This window comes from Protomyctophum bolini, assembly GCF_963924005.1.
Source record: "Protomyctophum bolini genome assembly, chromosome: 13".
Lineage (NCBI taxonomy): Eukaryota > Metazoa > Chordata > Actinopteri > Myctophiformes > Myctophidae > Protomyctophum > Protomyctophum bolini.
The window spans coordinates 37,541,904-37,568,857 of record NC_137874.1 but is presented as its reverse complement, the minus strand read 5'-3'; the positions used below and the strand labels follow the sequence as shown (position 1 = coordinate 37,568,857).

Here is a 26,954-nt window from a genome sequence, read left to right as displayed (position 1 = left end):
GGTGTGTCCTGTAAGCCCATGTGGGCTGGGCGCCTTTGGTGCATGACACAAAAATAAATAAATCTATCTATCTATCTATAAGAACTATTTGAATTAATATAAATATTTCATTCTACCTTTGTCTTTTTTGGGCGACTCCTCTGAGTACCACCAGAAGGGGGGGCTCAAGTACCACTAGTGGTACTATAGTACCAGTGGTTGGGAACCTCTGGTGTAGGCCATTCTGTATAGCTCATTATTAAATGTGCCAATTGTTATTGAGTCATAACAAATCTTTCAAATATCACTTAATCAAATTCAAGTACCACCATTATGACTTGACCCGTCAAGCATTCCCTTGCATTGGTTCAAAACAATTAGCACTTTTTTACTGCACAATGATATTCACCCACCTGTCAACACATGCATATGCCTGATACACAATTCAGTAACATTTTATTATATTAAAGTACATTTTATTAAAGTGTACTTTTATAAAATTGTCAGAACAAGTTGTCTCAAGACACTTTACATGTAGAGCATGTAGAGGCATCTGGTTAGGATGCCTCTCGGGCGCCTCCCTAGGGAGGTCCTCGACGCACGTCCCACTGGGAGGAGACCCCGGGGCAGACCAAGGACCACGTCCCACTGGGAGGAGACCCCCGGGGGCAGACCAAGGATCATGTCCCACTGGGAGGAGACGCCGGGGCAGACCAAGGACCACGTCCCACTGGGAGGAGACCCCGGGGCAGACCAAGGATCACGTCCCACTGGGAGGAGACCCCGGAGCAGACCAAGGCGCAATTGGAGGAAACAGATCGACTCACTGGCCTTGGAACGTCTCGGAATCCCCCAGGAGGAAGATGGATGGATGGATAGACTGAGCTGGTGACTATTTGCTGTATTTTCTTTTCTGTTTTGTTTTATGTCAAATCAAATGTGTGTATTATGTGTTGCATACAAGGCCACTGGGTCACAAGACAAATGTCAGTGCAAACTGACAATAAAGTACTATATCATATCAGTATATTCACAAACATAAATCATGACATGAATACACTGAACCATGAATCTTTGTCAATATATACAAATATAACCTTGACCTGACCTTCAATATGTGAGATTGAGCAGTTACGAAAAACAACTAAACATCATGATTCTACTTCCTTCCTTTTAAATGTTTTGTAGTTATTTAACTGAAACACCCAATGCATTCTCAATGGCAATAGCACAAACTTTGGCATGCTACTAATCCTACATACTTACCTAGAAACCCCATTCAAACCTTTAGGTTCATCTTACGCTGGACATGTTTGCCTGAAAAGGAATCTTTGAAATGTTTCATAGTTTTAGAAATATAGTGCTTTCAAATTTGAGAAATGTATAATGGGGCTCAATGGCAGCTCTATGGCACGTCAAAAAATCACTTTTACCTAGAAACTCCATTCCCACTTTTTATAATTCAGTTTACTGTCACCGGTTCCCTTGGAGACTTCATTTCCCTGCGAGCCTTTTCCAAATGACGTCTACGTCTCTGATTGGGCATCAATGCGGAAGTGATATTGGCGAAGGAAGGAAATGTCATCGTACAGTACAAAACAACATTAGCGTTGCTACTGTTAAAGAGGTAATGAAACAATGTCTTAACAAATAAACATATTAGTATTATTGGCACTTTAGCGAACACTCATTATTATTACACCCTCTAAATAGAGTCGCTATTAAACGTTCCTTGTTTCACCATAATAATGGCTGGGTTAGCCTCCCCGCCCCGGCTCTTTTTCTTAGAAGTTGTTTGTTTTGGGCAGGTAATGTGGACGAAGATTCCGTAGAACTGTATGGATCGGTAATAATCTAAAGGCTTTTAACCTAGCTATTTTTAACCTCGGAAAGCCAGAGATAACCTTCCTCTTTGGCGACCAGAGTTGGCTAACCAGTCCCAATATGATCCTATGATTAAACATGTTCTGAGTGCTATTTTCCTGTCGACAAAGGCCTCACTGGTGGCTCGGGGTTATGTCTTTGTTTCCTATCAGGTATCTGCTGATGGAGCCTTCAATAGCAGGGTCTGAGGGTCTCTCAGAGTCCGAACAGATGTCCCAGAGAGAGGCTGTGCGGTTAGATTCCCCTGGCGTACAGTGCCAACCTGGAGATGGCAGGTACTGTAGGATTGCATGAAATTGACTGTCAATAGGCAGCAATGAATTGGCTGACTTAGCCGCAATTTGCAACTCTAGATTTTTTTACAATGGGCTGAATCTAGAGTTGCAATACCCTCCATCAACTTCCTATTCATGTTTTTTGGTTTGTGATCTCCTGGTCTTAAATGACGTTAAACTCACCAACATTGCAGCTGCAGTCCAAGCTTGAATTAGCCGCCATTTTGATTTTTGCAACGTGCCGTAAAACAAGACGTGAGGGGGAGCGCTTGTTTAATAGCGCCCCTCCCTCCCTAGGGCGTCGGCCTCTTCTTTGGGTGTCTTACCTGCGCAGGTAAGATTCTATTAAACAAGCGCTCCCCCTCACGTCTTGTTTTACGGCACGTTGCACGTTACGGCTGACTATAGTCTGTAGCAATTTAGGAAGATACAACAACACTGCTTCTTTGTCTTCCAGTATGAGTTCTGGTGTCCAGGGAGCTGTAGGCCCTGCTGTCTCCAGCCTCCTGGATCTGGAAGAGCTGGCAGAGGAAGACTTCTACGACTGCCAGGAGACTCTAGAGCTTTCAGACAAGACGAGAAGGACAGAGGGAGGAGAGGGAGGTAAGGGTGACAGCGATACGAAGAGAAAAAAGGATGAAGACAGGAGCAGAGTGTTTGAGGGAGAAACCCATCTGGCAGCAGGAGGTCATCAGACTCGGTCACATATAGACACACAGAGCGAACTCCCAGACCCTGGACAGACGGGCGCCAGGCAAGGAGCGGAGAAACCCGCTGATGATCCCGGAGCAGCTGGAGGTGGAGCAGCAGAGGCAGCACTGTGGGATGAGTGCACTGAGGATGGAGGTGGGATGGATTCTGACACAGAGTTGAAAGAAGAAGAGAACAAGGCACCAGAGTTTGATGATGACTACTTGAGGGAAGTGGAGAAGAACTTGACTGAAGAGGAGAGAGAGGTGAGAGAACAACTTAAGAACAGTAGACTGACACTTCAGTTGTGTTTGCCTGTTTTTGCCCTATGTTGATGTAGGTAACGGTGATCGATGTGTCTGTCTCCTGTAGCCAGACAACACGTCGCAATAATCTGCTGATTTTCTTTTTCTTTTAATCTGTGATTAATTTAGACTAGAGCATAAAATGGCAATGCAATAATGTAATTTAGTTCAAACTTTATTCCAGACACACAGGGGGTTCATAGAGTAATAATGCATAAAATAAAAATACCATAATGATTGTAATTGTTCATCTCGTGTTTTCTGAACCCTGAGAAACATTAACATCATAACGTTAGCTCTCTCAACGTAATGTTGAGATAGCTTCATATGTTTGTTTATTCAGCTGTCAATATAGAACAACATTCACGTTTTCACAAACGTAAATACATATTGGTGAAATTATTAGTGAATACAGAGAAAACGATGGTGACAGACAGAGAGAAAGAAGGAATATCAAGATGTTTGTGTGTGTTTCTCAGAGTCGCAGACAGGAGAGCTTGGTTCTGAAAGAGAAAGGCAACACTCAGTTCAAAGCTGGAGGTGAGTAATACTGAGTATGTCTGTCATTGTAATCACAGAATACAAATTAACGACAGACATAGAGTTGTTGTTTAGATGCAGAGACATATTTACAGCATGTATGTATGTATGTTTGCTCTTTGTTAGATTAAACATTTAGACTTTGATGTGAATTCAGATGTATTCTACACTGGTTTGACGTGTTTTTCATTCTTATCCATGTCTCTCCCCAGAGCACGCTGAGGCAGAGCTTTCCTATACAGAGGCATTGGGTGTGTGTCCAGTGTGCTTCAGTAAAGAGAGGGCGGTTCTTTTCTCCAACCGGGCAGCTGCACGCATCCACTTGGTACGAAAGGCAAGATATTGATAATGAATTGCATTTTTAAGATAGACAGTCAGACAGGATTAGGAAGGAGGGTGTCACAGGTCACACTCTCTTGAGGTCTTTTCAGACCGGGGAGAGCACCTAGTGATTCATTTTCAATGAGAGGCGTGCGTTTTGTATGTCTGAGAATTTGAGGGCGACAACGCAAAAATATAGGCTATACTACTTTCAACTTCCCGGAATCCCGGCATGTCTCATAATGACAATACCGGTTCAGTTGATCCACATAAAATCAAACCGGTTTAAACTCATACACTGGATTGGATTGGGTAAATTGGAAATTGACCCACCTCTAAATGTGAATAAGATTCAAAAGAGGACACAGGAATGCCTTTAGTTTGAGGTATTTTAACTCTCACTTTGAGCCGTTTGTAACTTGATAATATCAACATGTTCGGTTCTGACTCCTGTTCCCCTCTCCGCTCCAGGATCTGAAAGATCAGGCCATTGCAGACTGCTCCAGGGGTGAGGAACACCAAATACTTGTGTGTGATTAATTATTATATATTTTTTCCTACTTTCATATATTTATATTCCATGTTCATTGTCACTGCAGCCATAGAGCTTAACCCAGAATATGTACGGGCTATCCTGAGGAGGGCAGAACTTTATGAGAAAACAGACAAGCTGGATGAGGCTTTGGAAGACTATAAGACGGTCCTGGACAAAGACCCAGGACAGCACACAGCCAGGGAGGCATGCATGGTGGGTGTTTTAAGAAATGTTTTATCAGCACACTGGCCTTTTTTTGCCCTACCTCGCTGCACATTCACAATTTTCACAGTTGCGTTTTAAACCTGCCTAGGGCTGCATAATTATCGTCTAAAGATTATTGTCTCCACCAGGCCGAAGGCTTGTGGAGACTGGAGAGAGTATGTTTTGCACTCCGTGCTTGCGTGTGTGTGTGTGTGTGTGTGTGTGTGTGTCTGCACGTCCATCCGTCTGTTACCAACTAATCAACGGCACCGCTAACCCGGTCGATGCCAAATTGTGCACACACACTCCCTGGATGCCAACGATGAACCTCTGCCCCAAAATCTTTTTTTGCTAAGCACATTTTTGGAACAAAATGCCTCAAATCATCCAATTGCCATCCAAGGCGTAAGAAGAAATGGCACCCTTTTCACATTGGCCTATTATAGCGCCACCAGGAGGCCACAACCTGACCTGCCCTGGTGGAGACCTGTGCCCCGGGGGGCACTTTATCTAGTTACGATTACTTTGCTCAATATTGAGATTAGGATTATTTACCACGATTATTCGTTGATTTTAGCGACAAGCTCATGTTAATTTCGTTGTGGGAAGATCGTGATTGCGATTAAAACGGCTTTTTCTGTTGGCCATTGTGAGCTGCACAGCAACACATGCACTCATACTCTCCCATCCCTCCACAGAGGCTGCCTCAACAGATCCATGAGAGAAACGAGAAGATGAAAGAAGAAATGATGAGTATGTTCCACTTTATTTCCTTATCCAAGGTTCTAGAATGTGACCCTGTTCATCAGCCACGTTCATTTAACCCATTCTGACCTGAGATCAGATTCATACGAGGTTTCCACTGGACACACACTGGTCTGATTAACCCCATTCTGACCTGAGATCAGATTCTAAAAATGTCAGTCGTTTTCAAAAATAGCAGACCTACAAGCTCGTAGCGCGCCACCACTCGGTGGCGCGCTATGAGCTTGTAGATCTGCTATTTTTCAATAGCTAAAGCATAACACGATGCTAACACCAAAACGGGTTCCCGGTCAGAATGGGTTAAGTCCATAATTTATTCTGACCCCTCCCCCAAAATGTCCCATCTGTCCCTTATTCATAATGTAGAAATTATGAATAATTATTATGGAGTTAGTAAGGTTTTACTGTCCATAATAATAATGTAATTCAAAGAATAAATAAATGCTGTGTCTCTCCAGGTAAGCTGAAGGACCTAGGGAACATGTTCCTGCGTCCTTTTGGACTGTCTACCAACAACTTTCAGGTCAACCAGGATACCAACACAGGATCCTACTCTGTCAATTTTGTCCAAAAAGACAACAACAACAGATAACACACAACCTACTCTAAGCCCTAAGGAGCTGCTTGTACATGTTTGAGTGAGTGGCAGATACACCTCTTTAATATAGCCAGACACTTCTTACATGCCTGCTTTAAATTGCGGCATGAGATAGTTGCCATGGTTTCTCTGTTGGAGCTAGATGATGGGATGTATTTGAACTTCAAATGAACCTCATGGCTAAGCTTCTGCTAATGATGCAAAATATTATTGTCTGTGTGTGTTTACCTCTTCTACACAAGTGTATACACTTGTCGGACATGGTGAGTGATTGTGAGTCTGTGTGAGAGATTGTGTGCATGTCAAGTCTAGCACTGTGTGAGAAATGTCATCTACTGTGTTAAGACAATAAAATGTTGACTGAGTGTCTTGCTTTTTGGTATTATTCTCTTCCTTTTGTAGTAAAGAGTCTACGGGTAATTCACTGCTAGAAGTCCAGATACCACACTGAACGTCTATTATAGATCAGTTCCTTCCAATGGAGGGATATTATTGGAAGAAAGGCAATCCAGTTATTTATATCATTGGTCAGTGTAACCTTCAGCAAAGAGAAGAGAAAATTGGGGTAACCAGTATTTTTCATAAGAATATGTTAATATACAGGAAAACTGGAATAATGAAACATGGAATAAATCATACTGTAATAATACTTTGTCAAATATTATTTCCATGACAACAAAATGTACATTTTAAGTTAACAAAGATGTTGTGCTTTTAAAATAAGTAATCTCATCTTGTCCCATTTTGTCAATGACCCTTCAACAATATTCACAAGGTGGCGACAAAGATCCTCTTTCCCAGAGTTAAGGGTGGTTAGTGGTCTGCACTCTGCACGTCATGTAGTTTTCAGTGGTCACCTTCACCGAAAACTCGACTATGAATAGGCCTTTATTCCATAAGTAGGAAGCCTTGGGAACAAATGGTTACCAAGCCACGTGGCCCATCTGTACTGTGAGGTGGCTTCAAGTACATACACATACACTATAGCGCGCCGTTTTTCATCATTTTTGAGGATTTGAAAAAAATGAAAAAAAGAATCTGCAATTTCCGCAATTTGCATTTCCGCAAATACCATTTCCGTAATTTCCGCAATTCCGCAATTTGACAAAAACGATGGGTTATAGCCCATGTTTTTTGAAATTTTGAAAAAAAAAGTTATCCTCGTTTCTCATCATTTTGGACCATGGGCTATAGCCCATATCGTACGGCATACTATAGCGCGCCGTTTTTCATGTACACCCCCTCGACATGTTGCAGTCCAACCCTTGATGCTGCTAAGCAGGTGGTCCATTGTGTCCCATTTTTATAGTTTTTGGGATGACCTTGCCAGGGGATTTAACCCTGACCTCCCAAACTAGGGCAGACACACTAACCACAAGGCCACTGAGCTGGTGTTACACCATGCATGTAAAATACTCAGCTCTCTAGTGTTGTGCAGGGCATTATGGGTTCTGAACATTTTTGCCATGCTTACCAACAGACAATAACTGTTGCCAAATTAAATGATAAAAGCATGACATTCTGCGATACAAACGTGTCGAGTGTGGGTTGGGCGTTAAATATTGCTACTTGGGTACTGTTGTGAAACGCAACACATACATTCAGTTTGGCAGTGGTGGTTTCAGACAACTGGACTGTACAACATAAATCACTAATCAAGTACCCTACCCAACTCCATACTGTATGTACAAAGGTTATGTCTTAATGTACAGCACTTATTCTTACTGATGTTAAGGTAGTCTTCGCTCATGCCTAACAGTAGAAAACAATGTGAGCACAAAACATCAGAGAATCCTTAAATAGATGCATTGCTGTAAAGAAGGGACAGTGAGAGCTTTTACGAAGGCAAAAAGCAAGTTTACTGATTGTTAGAGATATACAGATAGCTTCGGTCAATAACAAACTGGGTTCACATGAAAATTCTCATGACGATGACCTGGACCCCACACAGACCTGTCGATTGTTCTCAAACGCATTGCTATGTACAAGTCAAGATCAAGAAAGAAAAGTGTTTGAATATAGACTACACTATGACCACTAGCCACAGTGGGGCTGTACAGTGTCAGTATATGAAACACCTGCTGTGCCTTCAGTTCAGTGCAAATGTAGTCTGAATTGAAGGAAGTGTAAACCGGTGTTAAGTGAATGAATGTTGGGTTCCATAATTCAGCTATTATTGTGTTTAGTTTTTGTCTATGAAATGCTCCCTCCTTGAGGGGACACGTGAACCTACAGTATGTCTGTGTAGCTTTTCTTCCTAAATGTTTGAGAGTGTGTGTGTGTGTGTGTGTGTGTGTGTGTGTGTGTGTGTGAGTAGGTCACCTACATGATAAGGACACAGCGTGTGACCTTAGTGCCCTGGCTGATACACAGGTAAGGCAACAAAAAGGAACTATATGACCAACTATATTGTTTTGTTCAACAATGCCTGATGCAGTCGTTCTATTGGTCAATGCCTGGGTTGAGACAGCTGATTTCTTAGACTTTGCTCGAGTGCTGTGCAATTTGTCATGCTCATAAGCAAATGAATGACACAGCTGTGATCAACATGGCCAAGTTATAGAAAAGAGGTTCAGACCATGAGTTCTCTGATGTAGCTTTCTGTGTGAACAGGATAGAATACACACTTGTTGTTTGTCTCCGGTATATACTGTAGTATAATAAGTTTCAGGCAGCCCAGAAAAGGGAAGTCATGTTTATGACCTTTGTTACAAAATCAGCTATCTGTATCAACGTTCAGGTCACAATGGCCACAAAACTCATTTTTTTTAAATATATAATATATTGTAGATACTGTAATCACAAATCCCCCCCCCCCCCCCCCCCATCGTTCTATTTAAGGGATCAAGGTTATACATACTGTAAGATCTCCAGTGAGGCTATGGGTAAAGTAATTGCCTCATAATAAATCTTTAATTATCTTTTAGGAACACACATTTACAACCATTTCTCCACTGTGGACTGCACATGACCGACCCCTCTCAATTGCCACAAAAGCTAGAATGACATACCAGTGGGACGAAAGGGTTTGCAGTCAAGAGGCCAGGGAATCATTCTATAGACATTTTAGCGACAGCAAAGCTTGGGCAGCCCTCTGCACCTATAGCATAGCACATGCAATCCGTATTGCATTTATTTATATATTTTTCTACTTCATTATATTCTATTATTTCCTATTTTATGTTCACATATTTGCTTTTTTCATCTTCAAGATCACAGATCAACGTAGGTATGAAGCCTACCAGTATATTAGATGCACAGTAAAATCCTGAGTTTATTTGAACACTTTCAGAATGCAATTCAAGCGTTTTTTTTAATGTGATATTCAGTCACTCTATACTAGGCTACAGGCCATAGTGCCTAATTTACACTACAAATTCGTGACTTTGGGCGTTTTTCTGTGCACATACAACCATTTTCTCAGTCAACTTAGTTTATAAAACAGAATCGGTTAATAATTCAAGTGGTGGTTGATTAGCTACAAGGGTGACTAGTATAAATACATACATAAATTTAATACATAAATACTACAGCCAAATCCTGACTGTGGCTGGTGGGTGTCTTGCAACCACTTTGGTTGGCTGAAAGTTTGGGTAGTTTCCTATAGGCTACCCTGCATATAAACTTGACCAGAGAACCAACATACTCAGTCTTGAACAGTATACTCTGTCAGTCAGTATATTAAAGGACCTTACTGGTGGTCTGGCGTGTTTAGCCCATTGACTATGACTCATGTTATACATTGCTGCAGACCATTTTCCAAAGACTTTGTTTAAATTCAGGCCATGTCAGTGAGGTATGAAAATGTAATTGACGTACTGTAAGTACAGGTGTGTGTGTGTGTGTGTGTGTGTGTGTGTGTGTGTGTGTGTGTGTGTGTGTGTGTGTGTGTGTGTGTGTGAGAGAGAGAGAGAGAGAGAGAGAAAAGTGACAAAGAATAGACCCTGGAGAAAAGGTTTCTTATGAATGCAATGCAAACATATTAACCACACAATTATCCAACATCAATTATTCAGGAAGGTTCATCTTTGCCTTTCATCTTTAAATAACTGGACACAATATAAAAGTGTCTAAAAATAAAGCCATTGAAGGGACAATTGTCCCATTGTTTATGTACGATATATGGCTGAGGCTGTTAATAAACAATGCCATGTATTGACTCCAGTATGGTCCTTTAAGTACGGAGTTGGTTCTCGTACAACACATGCTTTTTCTCTGTTGTTTTCCCATACTCTATGCTAATGGTCGTTTGGTGTAAACAACCGAATATTATATTGCATTGTGCAAATTTTATTTATCAAAATCGTTGTGGCGTCATATAACTATGTTTATGTGAATATGTGCTTTCAGGGATAATGGGCCTACTGTATCTGCCCCCTTACAAATAAACCAAACAAAATATCCTATATAAATATAATTTTAATGTTCAAAGTTGACATGAGTGGACGCCATGCCAAATTACATGGATCACAGGTTGGTTGGGAACCAAACAGATTGTAGTTAAAGTGCATTCCCTGTCCACATTTAAAATGTATTTTATTTTATTCAAGTTTTCACTTCAGTCAGATTATAACTAACTATAAGAATTCAGGCATAGCAAATCTAGATAGTCACAACCACACAAGATAGAGAGGGTTAAACAAATTGACTATTTTGTTTGATTTGTCTATAAATGTTAGACTGACCACTAGCCTGCAAACAAATATCCACATTTAATGTAGCCATGTATGGAGTCATTTCCTATTCATAAAACAAATGAAATAATATACCAATGCGTGGTTAACTCAATATCAATTCAAATCAATATCAATGAGAAAATGTATCTGCTTGTTCGTGGAATTTCCTTCAGTCAAGTAAATTAGTTAATTCAAAGTACCTTTGCTTGGACGCCATCTTTTAGTGTACATTATACTCTGAGCACTATCCACATCTCCCCAAATGTATGTATGTATGTAAACACTGACTTTATGTACAGTATGCTCCGTCCAGGGCCATATTATCCATTGGCGCGGCGGCCCAGGGCCCTTGGTTCTCAGGGGCCCTTCATGGAAACTGGACTGTGCGCTACTGTGGACATTCATAGGTTGTTGATTGTGTTAAATTTAGGTCAAAAAAGATGATGAAAAGACGAAACAACCCAAAATGTTCTGGCCTGAATTGATTGAATCTGATTGCCGTCATGCCCATGTGTTGGTATGTCCATTATTTTTGTATGTACTGTATGCCAATTATGTTAACTATGTGCCTACATCATTGTCATTATGTCAAATATCCTCGGTGTTTATTATTGTACTTTTGTGTCCAAAAAAAGGTTTGCATAGGAAACAAGTGAAATTATCTCACATCAGAGGCAGATTGTTACACTCATTTAGTAATTTAGAGACTCAGGAATAAGATTCTAATATAGACTTTTTCTTTTCTTTTTTTCCGTTTTCTTTTTTTTTTGCAATGTAGCTGGGTAAAAACGACTACCTAAAGGCTTATACATGGTCTGGATTTTCGGTGGTTAGGTGACCACCGAACTACAACATGACGTCACGAGCCGCGGTGAAGAGCAAACCACCGCCACCGCCCCAGCCCTTCTCTCTGTTTTTACTCACCACCGCTCAACGTTATTTCAGCTCCGGTGGTCACCTCACCACCAAAAATCCAGACTATGAATAGGCCTTAAGAAGTTCTGAAAGGTAAACACAGGAGGGGGAAATTAATGTGTTCCTATGCGCATTGGTATTTGGGACATTGTTTAACACAAACTCAGGTACTATACCTGCCATGAGCTATAATAAAATTACACTGTATACCATTTACTGTGGTTGAGTTTGGTGTCTGTCCTACGTCTAGCTCAGTGTACATTCTGTTCAGAACTGGGATATACTGTAATACTGTGTCCGCACAGTGTTCTGTGATATGTGCGTGATAATTTGCATCAATCTGGCCAATTATTATTTTAAGCAGTCAAATCTCTCCTGAAACATGTTGACACTGTCTGCAATTTCCTTCAAGAACAAACCCAGGGTTTTACAGCATGATTAGTAGGCGAGTGTATCTCTGCATCTCTTATAAATATAGAATTCTTCATCCCGCCCCAACCCCATTTTTTTTTAAATAATAATAATTATGTCCATATCATTATGCTATCCTTCCCTCTCCTCATTGGACAGCTCTTGTCATGGCCCGTCAGTCTCTCCACCAATGGCAGTGTTCAAGTGTAGTCGCCCGTCAGCAGCCCTTCAATGTTGCAGCACTGGAGGGGGGACAGAGAGGTAGTAGAGAGGGAATACAAGAAAAGGGAAATAATGAAGGGAGAACAGAGAAAACAAGTTACGATTATTGTTCAAAGCAGAGTTCAGAGCGTCTGATGCAAAAATAATAACAACTATCAGAGGTGGCGCCTAGTTTTCCTACAGGGTCTGAGGTTTCCAAAGACATTTGAGTGCTATTCAGAGCCATTAAAGCTGAGTCAGTAGTGGTACACTCTTCACCGGCAGATAAAACAGACAAAGGCTAAAACAAGAGAATGTAGTCTATGTCACATTCACAAAGCATCCTGGCTAAACTGTGTGACCACAGCACGTACAGTCTCGCATTTAAAAGCCAGGCACCCATTGCTGAGGCAGAAACCGTAGGCAACACTGGAGTACAAGATATGCTGCTCAATGCAAAACTAGTCTTCCTACTCCTTCCTAAGATGGTTCCCCAGCTATTATGATCCACATAGCATTGGAATGTTTTCTGTATCACGCAATCCTCAACACGTATTTATTTCACAGAACAATACATAACATTAACTATAGGCTACTTAGCTGACTGGATTCCCAACTTCCCAAGGGCTCTATACATAGCCTTTTGCTCTGCAGTCTCTACACTATATGTGTGTGTGTGTGTGTGTGTGTGTGTGTATATAGTGTAGAGACTGCAGAGCACACGGGTGGGTGCACATTTGCATTGATAGAGCTCTTGCACAAGCATGTCATTGGACCCAAAAGTTGTATCAGGGACACTTTACTGTAAACAATCCTGAATTCAGACCACTGCATATGTACAGTACAGGATGATAAACTATGTACATTTTGGAAGGATATGCAAAAACAAGACATTGTTTTTACATGCCCAGGTTGTCTGAATATGTCCCCTTACTTTTACACACACACATGGAATGTATGAGGCTGAGCCCACCCGACCCACCCTCTTTCTTTCCGTGGACAGTCTAAAAGTAGAAAGTATTTTTTTTCTCTGAAGGTATCTAGTGTTGGGGGTAACATATTACATAAGCATTACAAAACTATTACTTTAATGAATAGGAAAGTAATATAACTTGTTACTTTTAGAAATTAGGCAATAGTATTCAATTACTATGGCAAGTAACATTACTTTCACAAACTGTTTGGGTTCTAATAAAATCACGCAGTTGCACACTGAAAATGCAGTTTGTATGCCATTCACTATTAGACTTTTATTATATAACCTATTTTATTTTGCATGTATTCTAATGCTGAAATAGCATTTTAATAGCCAAATGACATTATCGCAGTACTCTTCTCTATTCTATTTAGCCTATAATCTTCCATTTAATACCATGTCTAGTCATGTTGTGCTAGCTTTGAGGGTATTCTGTACGAGTAATGCACTGTATTACATTTACATTCCTTTGGCACAGAAAGAGCAAAGTTAATGTTAACATGACTGACATCACTTTTTTCTTTTCTTTTCTATTTTTCCATTCGATTTTGGAAAGTAACTCCAGTGGGTACATATTGCCCATCATGTGGTTCCCCCTGTATCTTGTGTCCATGTGTCATTAGCCATCAACGTGCCTCTGCAACAGTAGAACTTCTACGGGCTGAATTAAACCTACAGCAAGCAAGCAAGTGCAAGCAAGACTCTCATTGACATACTGTCTCCTTAATAACATTGTTTTTCTACTAACGTTTTTCAATTATGTGTGGAAAGATCTGGAATTCATTTGGTGATAGGTCTATTCTTTCTTTTATGTTTTGCATGTGAACTGCACTGGTGTCTGAAAGGTGCTCTATAAAGATTATATTGATGATGCTTTGACTGTGTGTGTTTTGGTCTACCATAGACCTGTTATGTATCTATAGCTGTGTGACTAATGAATTAGCAGTCATTTAGAATCTTACTAACAACTTTTGGTATGGACTACTAGCTAGCACATACTCAAATTCACCTGCAACTTTAGATTTTACCATCCAGTTTGGTTTTCAGAAGCATGTAGGACCTCCAAATGATGCGTTATTGCATTCCAACTAAGTATACAAACGTCATCATCCCAACCTGCTAATAAGAGTTGTGCTTCTCCCAAAAGCTACTTGGCAAGAATACCACCGCTTTACATACAAATCTGCTGTTTTTAGACGAGTAACTCATTACTCCAAAAGGTCAACTTTAAAAGAATGTGGAAAATATACATTTTCCAATTCATTATTTTTTGTAGGATATTGGGTTGGTGTAGCTTCATATGCTCGCTCTCTAGCATAGCAGAGGATGGAGTTAGGGTCAGGATGTCAACTTACAATAAAACACCCAAAACACACCCAACATTGAAGTTACGAGATATTCATATCAGGAGTATCTTCAAACAACTGAATAAATACAAAAGACAACAAAAATAAGATGGTTAAATTGCCGAGATACTTTGAGAGAAACACACAACCCTGAAGACCCAATTTACCACAGATCTGTTTGCAGGTGAGAGATAGGTCAACAGAGCATGCCCCCCACCCACCAACTGTTATCCGGCTTCTGCCCCTCTTCCTGCTTAGGCCCAATATAGATTTCTGTGGATCCAATTTCATTCAGCACACCAGTACTTGGTAGTACAACCGGTCACAGTGCCCGATTTAAAAAGGCACAGTGACGCCTAATCACCTCCACCAAAACCCCCTGTCCCAACCCCCAGTAAGGCCAAGTACAGACCATTAGGCCATGTCGAGGCTATAGCTGACCCTTGTTCTCTTGCTGTCAATGTGAATAGCAATGAGAAAAAGTTCCCAAAATGACGACTAGGTAACAGCATTTTTGGAAGTTTGACAAGTTTATTTATAATAGTTTTTTTTTTAAACATCAGGAAAAAAAACATTTATACAAGTCAATTCTTCAACTGGGGTTTCTCTTTTTTCTGTATGTTTTTTTTTTTTTTTTTTTACTTCTTTTCCAAACGGCTCTTGTTTGTTTGTCTTGTCATTCCCCTATACAGTATTCTCTGATCTGCAAACAGATGGTAAAAAGAGTCCATAAAATAAACATTACAAAATAAAAAAATTAAACCAGGGAGGACAAATAAAAGCCATCATTATCATAACAAGACATTTCTCGTGCTGAAATGGTTCTAGTCAGTGTGTCCTACCCGACAATCTGTCTCTACATCAATTCCCCCAATAGTGTTCCTCAAACTAGGAGACAGGGCTAAAAAATGGGTCACAGACCTATGCTTGGTGAGTCCCCACATAACAAGGTGAGACAAAGTTACACACATTAAATGTTCGAAGTAGGATGGATTACCCCTTTAAAGGTTTAAATGTAACAAAATCTACTTTTATCTACTTTTAAACTGTATGTGTAGCTGGGAAGGGGTTTAGACTTTTCCCAGCAGCACCTGAAAACTTTCTCACCTTGAATGGACCCACCAGGAACAGCAAAGTTGTGATCTATTGACAGGCCTTGACCCAGTTGAAGTGACACAGCTACTTCCTAATTAAAAAACAACATCAGTTGTGTTTGTTGGTTCTGAATGCTTGAGAAGGTCACATCCCATATTACACAAAGTACAGAAATTGCTTTTTCTGTTTTAGCGTTCCCTTCCAAGTCCTCTCTCCGACCTCAACCCCAAAACAAAGGTGAAATACGCTTATTTCTCCATTAAGGCCAATTTTGTTAGTGTGAATAATAATAATAATACCGCACATGTAAAAGTTTCAAGTTCACAGTGGAAGAGGCAGATCATCCTGGGAGCACAGAAATTATTTATCTTAAAGAATGAGGATGATGGGTAGATTAATAGGTAAGATTCTCTAAATGTGTTCAAAGCACAACCTTAACACTTCCTCTTCGTAGAAGAATACAGAAGAACTAAGGGAATGTCCGATTCCACAAACGGCACAAACAAGTGTGAACAGCAGAACAGGATGTAAAACTTGGTTCTCAGATACCTGCCCACAGCATACCACTACTGCATCCCACAAGCTCCGCTAGCGAAAGATAACAAAGGTGTGGACACAGGGGAGAATGTGTCGCGCTTCGTGTTTGACTAAGTGCATCTTAACCATCCATCCAGCCATCAGTAATAACCTCAGAACCTGCAGGAAAATGTAGAAATGTAGAAAAACAAAATTATCACCATCGTGATTTCGCCTACATGCTTGTACTAAAAGGGGAGGACGGGCCCGCCAAATCTTTACATAGAAAAGGAAAATCAAGAACCATGAAAAAAATAAAACATTTAAAATTACTATTATTCAACAGCATGATTTTCTCTCTCTCCACGACTCCATCCACCTATACATCCTGTTTGTTGCCTCAGTCTTTTGAAGCAAAGAGGAGATATGGAGAGTGTGAGGGATGGGGGGGTTCATCTCTGATCCAGGGATGAGGGGGGTTGGAGGGACTGTATAGATTAGAAGCAGCAGGAGGTGGGGCTGAGTGTGTGGGTAGGTGGGGTGGTGAGGTGATGGTGGACCAGTGCCATTTCCTGCCCTACCTTGTTCCCCGCCCTCCCCAACATAGACCCTTATTTACACAAACACTCTCAGGACTCAACTCTCACAAAACACACACACACACACACACACACACACACACACACACACACACACACCCTCTCTGCCTGCAACTCCCTTTGTCCTTAACTCCCGTCCCTTTCGTTTCTCCTTGCCCTTACGTCTCAAACTGCGTAAGGAGGGCGCGGACCTCCGGCGTCAGCTGCTTGGCGGCCCGTGCAGCCTCAGTGATGGCGCGTCGGTAGGGTCCCCTCCTCTTCTTGTCAAAGCGAGTCTGGAAGCTTTCCAGGAAGGGAGCAACCTGGGCCAGCGGGAGGAAAGAGGTGGTGGGCGATCCGAACCAGGATACTCGAGCCTCCTGCAGTACAGCGAGGCCTGTGCCAGAGCCCCGGGAGATGGTGATGCCCAGGACGCGAGCCGGCCACCAGGGAAAGCCGTAGATCTTGGCCCAGACGATGTCTCCGACGCAGACGGTGCGGCCATCTGGCGCCGCGCACTTCAGCACCGACTTGGTGAACGTGGGGGTTTTGGAAGAAGAGGAAGAAGATGAAGAAGAACATGTTGATGACTTGCGTCGCCTTTTGGGCTCCTCTCCTCCTCCAGCTCCATCCTCCCCAACCACCCCTTCTCCTTCTCCCTCAGTGACCATCTCCTCCCCCTGCCCCTCTTCAATTCCTTGGGGAGGAAGCGTGAGGGAAGGAGGAGCAGAGGTATCAGTGAGAGCAGCGGATGAGGATGAGGCGCTAGGAAGGGATTGAGAGGAAAAGGAGGGAGGAGGGGGAGGGGTGGAAGAGGAGGAGTACGAGGAAGAGGAGCAGTAAGACGAGTGGATGAGGAGGTCTCCAGGAGGTAGGAGGTCAAAGGTCTCCATGGAGCTGCACTCAGAGTTGGTGGACTTGAGGTCCTCCAGGTCCAAGGAGCCTGAAGAGGAGGAGGAGTCAGCCTGCGGGAGGGATGAAGAGGCCTCAGCAGATACATACACAACCAGGCTCGCTCTCCCCTGGCTGACTCCTTCTCCTCCTCCTTCTGTACAACCTCCTGCCATCCCTTGCTTATCATGCTCCTCTGCCTCTCTCCCCTCCCCCTCCGGCTGCCTAGGGGAGACCTCCTGCACCTCCAGAGCAAAGCTAGTGACACCTGCTGAAGCAGACGGGGAAGAGGACGGGGAGGGCACAGGGGGGAAAATAGGCACATCAGGAGATACGTTTGCAGCGGGGGGCGGGACTTGGACGAGGGGCGGGACTTGGACGAGGGGCTGAGCTACAGCCTGGACAGGGGAGGGATGAGGGTCAGAACTTAAAGCAGGCTGCTTTGGAGGAGTTGTGCGAGCGCTCGCTCTGACAGAAGGCAGACGTAGCTGCTGTTTGGGAGGGGGATTTGGGGGTGAAACCTGGTTGTCCTCTGTACGATACCTTTGTGGCTTTATGCGCATCCTAGGCGGGAGCGGCGTGGCGCGGGGATTCGACCCGACAACTGCCGTGTTGAGGTGCTGCAGTCGGCGTGTGAAGTGGATCTTCTGATTCTGGCTGGCCTCCTGGAGGGACGCTGAGCGGGTCATGGTCTTGGGCCCCGTCAGTGGAGAGTTGGCGTTGGCAGAGCTGTCTTTTGGCTGTCTCCGGTGATGGGGAGGCTGCTGGGAGGCGCTCTGGGTCGACTGGATCCTGGGCTGAGAGGTCCTGGCCAGCTTTTTCAGAACATGCCGTGCCTTGGAGCATTCCACGGCAGAACCTTTCGCTCCCAGAACCTTCTGCTTAGAGTTCAGCTTCAGATGGACGCGGCTGCTATTAGCTGAGTGGGACACAGACGACGAAGAAGAAGAAGCCACACCCCTTGGGATTCGACCAGAGGAAGATCCCGAAGACACTCGTAGCCCTGACACAGATCGTCTGTCTGCCACGCCTCGCGCTCCTTTGTCCTCTCGGGGCGTTTCATTACGTAGCCGTTTGCTAACCACAGAGCCTCCATCAGCCTGCCTCCTCCGCTTGGCGGCGTCCTCACCCCGGGAGTCGGATGACGCCGACGGGCCCCTGCGCGCCTCCCGGGGGACCCCGCCGTTACCGCTCCCCACCGCGCACTTGCACTTGTCGCAGAGCACCTGCCGTGGGCGGAGCTTGATGGCATTCATGATGGACGTGGGCTCCTCGCAGCGATACCGCCGCTTGGGCCGCTTGATCTTGCGGGGGGGTGGCTGAGGTAAGGCCTGGTTGTACGTGTCCCTGATGAAGAGTGGAGGAGGGTACGGCGCCCCTTCCTGGAACAACGGAGGAGGCTTGGAGCTCCAGGGGTGAGGAGGGGCCGTTTGGGAGGGCTGTGGGGTTGCTGCCACTGCCTGCCCCTCCCCCCTAAGACGCTGGTGGTCGGGGCCTTCGGAGCAGGCCATGTCCAGGTCTGCATGCGTCGATGCGTTGACACCGTCAGGCCTTTCTGGTTCCTGGAGAGGCTGCTGCTGCTGGGTTGGTTGTAGCTGCATAGTTAATTGGGGTCTGTCTTTGTAGTCCCTCTTGGGGAATACGGTGATGGGAATGCCATAGGGACCAAACCTGAGGGGAACAAAGACAGATGAGAAAGACAAGACAGAAAAGTTAAGCATAAGGTACAGTTCGTCAACATTCGGAATCTGGGATCTGCGAGTTTGGCTGAGCATACCAGCCTTACACCATCACCTACATACAATTTCACTGTAGAACAACAGTGCAAAATGAGATTTTATGAAGACGTCGTAATACAGTCATCACTAGGTACTCTCTATAGTGCCAGCCCTAGTTTAGGGCTGGGTATTGCCTGCAACCACATGATACGATACATATCACAATACAGAAGCAATGATATGAGGTGTATCATTCACGATACACATGGATTCGGAATAATGACCATGTGCTACAGTATTTACTACAGGAGCTCCTTTATTATTCTGTACTAGCGCAAACAAGAGCTATTTTAAGCTTGTTTGCAACATGACAACTGTTTTAAAGTATTGTACAGTAACAACTAAAGTCTCTATAATGTTTATGTTGTACTATTACTACAAAACTATTTAAAATAAAGGGATTTAAGATTATTAAAGCTGGGCTGTTGCCTATAAAATCAAACAGCAAACGCAGCAAAACACAGCCAAAGGGATAGAATATAGAGTGCAAAAAAGAAAAGAAAACAAAGAGTAGGAAAAAATATGATGTACATGTTTTCCTCCATATATGGAGTTCTTTGTCAGGTATGCCCAAATATGGAGTCTACGCAGCCAGTCAGAACACTATTGTGATGTCAGAACAAGCAAGCTCCATAATGGAGAATTGGAGATATAGGGGGTATCAGGTCCAGAGCCCGGGAAGAGACTTGTGCTGGTTCTGGACAACCAGCTATCCGACGGACTCGACACCGGGCACTGCACTCCCTGTGGGGGTGTGGAACGTGTGTGTCGAATTATTGGGCGTACGCTTCTCGAGTTACGTGAATTACAGACGTACGTACACACAGAGATGCAGAGGTGCATTTACAGTATATTAGGATAACAGAAACGAGGCTTTTGCACAAATTAAAACACTTACATGTCAGGCCCAGAGATATTTAATTTAAATGTTTTGATTTTCTTTCTTTCTAATATCAGTTTTTTTTTTGTTGCAACCAATACTGTTGTTAAAATCTAGTTCATGACAAATCTATTCTGTCACTGTCTAATCACATCTGAATGTTTAACATGTTAGTCGACAGCCTAAGCATATATACACTGTGTTTACACTATACATGAAAGGTCATGTGGGCTGCTGTAGTCTTGTGCCCCCGTCAAAGGCACATGAAATGTTTTCTAAGATGTACGCACAATGCGTATACATATCACAAATCACAATGTTATGGACTTGTTTGTTATCCAAACAACTTTTCTTTGTGCATACGTGTTCTCCAGTATAATTTTAGTTCTCCACCTGATTATCCTTATATTCTTCTGTGGTTAATGATTCATTATAGTTGTGTATACAATATAACTACATTTACTATACATACTGTGACAAGACAATGATTGTTACCTGCCTGTGTGACTGTACACACATAATGCCTTATGAAAACAATGCCATGGAACCCTCCTGGCCAATCACTGGCAAGCAGGAAGTTCTCAGGGAGCAGGAAGTGAGGACAATGGGTGAAGACAAAAGGGACAGCTAGGCAGCTGTTGACATCATGTGAGATTTTGCGTCCGAGCATAGACATGGTAACGCCCCGCCTGCCTCCGATTGGCCTACCGAACTGCCCGTCTTGACTGTCCACTGAGGTGGATATAGCTATGCTGGATAGTCTGATGCGAGATTACTCCGTGGTGGAAAGTACTACATGTACGGTATGATGAAGAGAACTGTAAGCTTTATTTTTGTATTAGAGGCAAACTAATATTGTTTATGTCGTTTGCTTTGATGGTATAATTGATTGAACATGTATCAATGTATGATTTAATTTGGGTGTGTTCCAAATAAAGTGTTTGTGTTGATTATTGTGTAACTTATTTGTATGTGTAAACTTGAAACATTAACAGTGTACTGTAAAAAGGTCTATTTTCCCTTGATCTTTAGTATAATAATAGTATACAAGTATAGTATATAATATATAATAGTATTAGCTTACTATAATTAGATTAATACACGATAATCGATAATTAATGTGTGTTCAAATACAAGTTAGTTACAAGGCTGCATTCTGTCGTGCGTGCCAAGCTGTCATTCTATTGTATTATTTCCCACCACAGAGTAAACTCGCGTCTCGGAGGACAGTCAAGACGGGCAGTGTCGGTAGGCCAATCAGAGGCAGGCGGGCGTTACCATGTCTATGCTCGGACGCAAAATAGATTCACGCGTTCACAACTTCACATCCACTAAAAGCTTCCTCTTCATAGCCAACATCAACTAAAGTAAGAGCTGCGAAAGATGGATTTAGTTTATTTTTCACCCTTGTTCCGTTTGAAATAATCGATTTTCTTCATAATTAATTACATTTATATTTTAGTCAGACTGTTTCAGGGTAATTTGAACATCAAATTCTGAGCCGAACAGTTATTGCACACCGCAATAACCACAATTACTATACCGAGTACACCCCCAATTCTGTTGACATTCTCCACTCACATCACTTCATCAACACCTCCCTCCTCCCATCTTCACTCCTCTCTCTCACTTCTCCAAGGCTAGTGTCTATATTCAGCCCATTAATTAAACTGAGAGAAGCTAGTGTGATTCTGTGTAGATGTAGCACCATGAATATAGGTGGCATCTTAATTCTCTCCATCTTCCCAATACAAGACACACAATGAACTGTGAACAAACCAGTAGCACTGTTTTGACTGTAAATAAAAAAACATGGGTGCTTGGGCATAATGTCCTTTTTTATTTATGCCTAAATGTACTGCAGGTTATGGTGCTAAAAAGTACACTACACATCTTCAAATTATACCAAATATGTTTGTTGATGGTCAGTTGGTGTGACTTGCACACTTCTGTGAATGTTAATTCACAGAAAAAACTAGAACTTTCCGCATCCATGTTATGTTCTTGTATACACCAGGTCCCAGGATGGCCTGGTGTTTAGTCTTTGGGTTCATACCTGAATACGTGAATAGTCTCGTATGTTCAATGCTCTTAGTGCCCTTGTAAAGGCAGTCTGTGGGACACATGTCTTTTACCCTGTCCCACTGGTCATTTTGTTCACGTGTCTAAAATTCAAAGCAAAAATTAGACTGTGTAGGATACACTGACTAAAGTGATCAGAAAATATTAGATTTCACACAGCTGCTGCTATGTTGTGCATTACATTTGGGGCATTGAAGTCAGGAATGTTTGGATAAGACTAGTGTAACAAATAGCCACTTCATTCTTGAAAAAAAAGCTGCACACAACTATTATTCACACATAACAGACACAACAGCAAGGACTGGATTTCCTTATCTTGGGGTATATCATTTTTGTATTACCATAATACACTGAACCACTTCATTTAGAATGTTTGCCAAGTTTGCCATGATTTAAAATAGTTGAGGCAATGATAGTTTTGTGGTGGTGGACTGAAAAATTGCATCTTTGGCCCATGATGCAAACCACATGAACCACTATTTAGTTGGTTGGCATTACCAACACAGGGTTTTAATAAGCTTAGCACGGTGATGCCCTCTTTAACAGGACTATCAGAAGACCATTTTACCAGGAAATAGGCATTTGGAAGCAAACACCCTTCAGGCATTCCATGAATCATGAGCCAAGCCTACCGATATTAAGCTACAGAACACTGCACGCCTATGTAAATAAGCGTTTATCATCTGACTAAATCACGACATGGGCTGTCATATGGTTAGAGAGCTACGTTATGTTATTTCATGGCAATAAGCATCAGGTTTCCTATACAAATATGAAGTGTTATACTTAGGGTTAAGAAAAATTACATTTTGAGAGTGGACACTGCAAGTATGATACAAACATGCACAACCTGAAAAGACTTCTAACATTTGACCAGATTTATGAGACCAAGGAAGGACTGATGTGACTGTGAATGCATTATTCAAGTTATGGAAGTAGGTCAAGTCTGTGTTCAAGTGCTCTGGACACACAGACATAATTTGCCCTCTAGTGCATGTAAAAAATATTAGGCTACAGCTAAACTTCTGTGCTGATATCCTTTTTATTTTGTACATAACTAATAAATAGGCGTTCCATTGAAGCGCGTTAGGTTGTTCTTTATGTACATGGCTGAATATGTAGGTATGTTTGCACTAACCTTGTGGACATGACATGCATGGCGTGTATAACAAACTACAGTACATGAGAGCTTCCTGGATGGACCGAACATAATCTCCTCATGGGTGTTCTATTGAGGAACTATTGAGGTGCGAGTGCATACTGTGCAGCACAGGCATGTGCACCCCTCTCTCCAGTACCACCTACTAGACCTAGGACTAAGCCTACAGTAACCCCCATACAATTGCATTAAAAGCATATACCAATATTTGCCTAATAGTAATAATTTGCCTTATATAGGCCGACATAGCTAGTAACCAAAGTATTTATCTGATGCTACTGATGATCACACGATTTATTCTCACAGATGGAGGTATTACATTTCTTTCCTGCATGGATGTCTTTCCTAGGTACACACTAGACTGCGTGTTGGTAGGCCTGTAAGAATTACAAGTAAGATCACGCCAGGCATTTACTGTATATTGACTGTGTACAAGTTAAGTATCTGTAGTTTGCCATGGACCCAACAGTTTGTCTAGGACCCAATCTAAAAATGCTTGTATTGTTTGATATCATAAATAATATCATATGATTTGGTCCATACTGTCGGTACTACTCGGTAAACAGAATAGAGAGAACAGTGAAACACACACCCCATTCATTGAGACATTGAATTATGAAATCGTGTATTTTTCAGTGGTCACCACCAGTTACCTTTTGGACAAGTCCATTAGCACCCCAGAGAATATCTTCTCGCCCACCCGGAAGGACACCACCAGCGCGTCATCGATGATGTGGTCCAGGGAGACCCGGACCTCGGAACCGGGAGTCAGCTGGTCCACAGAAGGCGGCTCGGAAACCACATGGCATGGCAAGGAGGGATTCGACTCGGCGCCGCTGCTGGGGTCCGCGGCGGGCTCGAGTCCCATGCCCAACTTCTCCTGCTTCAAGTGTGTGGCGTCTATGAGCCTCCGTTTGGGCGAACGGCAAGACGACGAAGATGGACAAGGGTCCTGTAGAGTCCGTGATCCCAAAACCGACGAGGAGCTAACGTTAGCCGGGGACACAGTCACCGACCCGGCTTGGCCCGTTACCGGGAGCTCGTCTTTAACAGCGGAATAGTTTTTGTTCTGGGTTCCGGCAGCACTAGACGATGAGAAATCACAATTATTGATATAAGCTGTCGCTGTGTCCATGTCCGTGTTGGCAGTTCTGAGAGCTACGTGGACCTGGCTGTCCTTTAGCGCTGTAACGGTACCGTCCCGCAGCCCAGCATCCTCCGCAACATCCTTATAAATCGCGGAACCGGGATTATTCTCAGCGGGTTCGGGCGGCCCCAGCTCGGGCATTATCAAAGACCTATATCCGTCTATAATATCCACCGGTTGGGATATTCTAGGTTCGATTCGGTTCAGATAATAGTCGTTGGTGGTGGTTGGTTCTGCCGGTTCTGCCAACGACAGCCCGGCTTCCGTTACGGGCGGGTGAGCGGGGAACGAGTGCAGAAAGACGGCTGAGGGTTGAGAGTCCGCCGTGGTGATGCTCTGGTGGTAGACAGCCTGCACGTTATTAGAGCCGACCTCTGCTTCAACCACCACCGCCGCGGGAGAGAAACGCTCCACGGCTATCAGACGCTCCCCTGCGCCCGAGAGCGACGGCGCGTATTTCGACAACAGTTCTCCGCCGTCGGATGCGTTAACGATTTCCTCCTCGCCACCAGCACGGGAGATGAAGGCTTTTCCCGCCGCGGCTTCTAGCTCCGGCCTGACATGGCCGCATTCCTCTACCACCACATCCCCATCCTTCAAACGGGGGTCAACCAGGTCCATAAGCGGCGCGTATTCATGCTCCGGCTCGGGCCCGAGGCCAGCTCCCCGGTTTGACGGCCCGCCCAGGCCCGGTTCGAGGTGGCCTTCGTCGTCTGTCGCTGCTGCTGTTGTTGTTATCGGAACCACTGCAGCTCCTGGCTCTGCAGCCACGGCAGCCATTTTCCTTCCGCTTGTGCTCTAGTGGCCAGGCCCTCCTCTGCCTGCGATAGCGATTGAGCCCGCCCCCCGCAGCGAAATGACACTTACTATTGGTCAGTGACTTGCCGAGTCGTAGCTGAGTGGTTAGTATTCACGCCACTCAAAGTAAGGCCAACTGGAGACCTCTGTTATGATTGGCCACTTTTGTTTGGCTCTGTGAACTGTCCACAAGGGGCGACATTGTATTGTGTGGTAACTGGTAATACAAGGAACAAAAACATCAAAGGATACAATCTACCTGGCAATTTGTATCAAATCCTACTAAAATACGATATTAGCATTAATTAATGTTACACAGCCTAAAGCACTAATCATGGGCAGCATAGATATTTAGTTTTTAATTTTGAAAATGTATTCCCATTCCCCCCCCCCCCAATTGCCCAAAGGCATACAATTTCCAAATAATAACATAGGCTATAGGCTGTTAACATAGGCTATTAACATATTAATATAGCACATTTAGCAAAAAACTTATCATGCACTTGTGCAAAACAAAGAAAGCAAGACAATTGTGTGAAGTAGACAAGCACTGCTGTGCACACAGTCGCATAAGATAAACAATGGTAGTACAATAATGTCTGTGCAGTGTGAGCACATGCCCTGGCCTGTACCAAAGCTCCAAGGAAAGCCTGGCTAACACAGCTTGGAATGTAATTTCATCAAAGGAATCAGTGTGCTGCTGTTTTTGCTGTTCATCCATATATTCATCCACCATATTACCAAGTGCATTACATTGTACTTATATTTGAATGTAGTAGTAGCCAGGTAAGTCCTGCCCAATGCAGGATCTAACTATTTAATTTCCACAGACAACGTCCTGGTGACTTCTGTTCCATGGCCAAGAACATTGGTATTGTTATGGACAGTCAGCTCTTATTCAAGGCACACATTGCAGTGGTCACTCGATCCTGTAGGTTTACACTGTAAAAGGATCTGACTCTTCCTCATCCAGGAGTCAGCCCAGCTCCTTAACCAGACTTCTGGTCATATCAAAACTTAACTACTGTAACATGCTCCTTACTGGCCTGGCCTACCAGCATGTGTACTCCAAATGATCCAGAGACCAGAATGCTGCAGCTCTTCAACCAGCCAACATTTTCACATGTCTCCCCTTCCTCCATTGACTCCGAGTTACTGCTCGACCAGAGTACAAAACAGTAACATGTTTGGTCCAACCCTACAACCCCTCCCGCTCTGTAAGTCACTCTGGATAAAGAACACCTGCTAAATGCCTACATTTTAATTGTAAATTGTAATACATTTACTTATTGCAATTACATTAATTGTAGCTCTACCCATACCTGTGCCCTCACTGTATTTCAGCCTCGCTTCTGCCGCTGCTATGATAACTGCATTTCCCCAGAGAATCAATAAAGGTAGGATAGGGT

The 26,954-nt window shown here is 43.2% G+C and overlaps 2 protein-coding genes and 1 long non-coding RNA gene across 5 annotated transcripts; 2 read left to right on the top strand and 1 right to left on the bottom strand.

The window, feature by feature from the left end:
* The first annotated feature begins 1,537 nt into the window (after positions 1-1,537).
* On the top strand, positions 1,538-6,461 carry ttc1 (tetratricopeptide repeat domain 1). The gene is made up of 9 exons (XM_080779526.1): positions 1,538-1,606; positions 2,016-2,138; positions 2,596-3,094; positions 3,613-3,673; positions 3,886-3,998; positions 4,466-4,502; positions 4,594-4,742; positions 5,432-5,486; positions 5,957-6,461. Exons 2-9 carry the CDS (start codon positions 2,026-2,028, stop codon positions 6,088-6,090), a joined length of 1,161 nt encoding a protein of 386 aa, XP_080635652.1. The 5' UTR covers positions 1,538-1,606; positions 2,016-2,025; the 3' UTR covers positions 6,091-6,461.
* Positions 6,462-7,893: 1,432 nt separating this feature from the next.
* On the top strand, positions 7,894-11,901 carry LOC308327469. The gene is made up of 3 exons (XR_013965203.1): positions 7,894-9,948; positions 10,025-11,585; positions 11,781-11,901. It is a non-coding gene; the product is annotated as an uncharacterized lncRNA (long non-coding RNA).
* pwwp2a (PWWP domain containing 2A) lies at positions 11,638-25,592 on the bottom strand. 3 transcript variants are annotated; one of them, XR_013965201.1, is made up of 3 exons: positions 24,254-25,591; positions 15,729-19,372; positions 11,638-12,340 (listed from the first exon to the last, which is right to left on the bottom strand). XR_013965201.1 is itself a non-coding variant. In XM_080780987.1 (3 exons), exons 1-3 carry the CDS (start codon positions 25,525-25,527, stop codon positions 12,316-12,318), a joined length of 3,678 nt encoding a protein of 1,225 aa, XP_080637113.1. In that variant the 5' UTR covers positions 25,528-25,592; the 3' UTR covers positions 11,641-12,315. The 3 variants fall into 3 exon arrangements, 1 of the variants encoding a protein (XP_080637113.1); XM_080780987.1 differs by having other exon boundaries at positions 11,641-12,340; positions 16,994-19,372; positions 24,254-25,592; XR_013965202.1 differs by lacking the exon at positions 11,638-12,340 and having other exon boundaries at positions 15,052-16,874; positions 16,905-19,372.
* Positions 25,593-26,954: the final 1,362 nt, after the last annotated feature.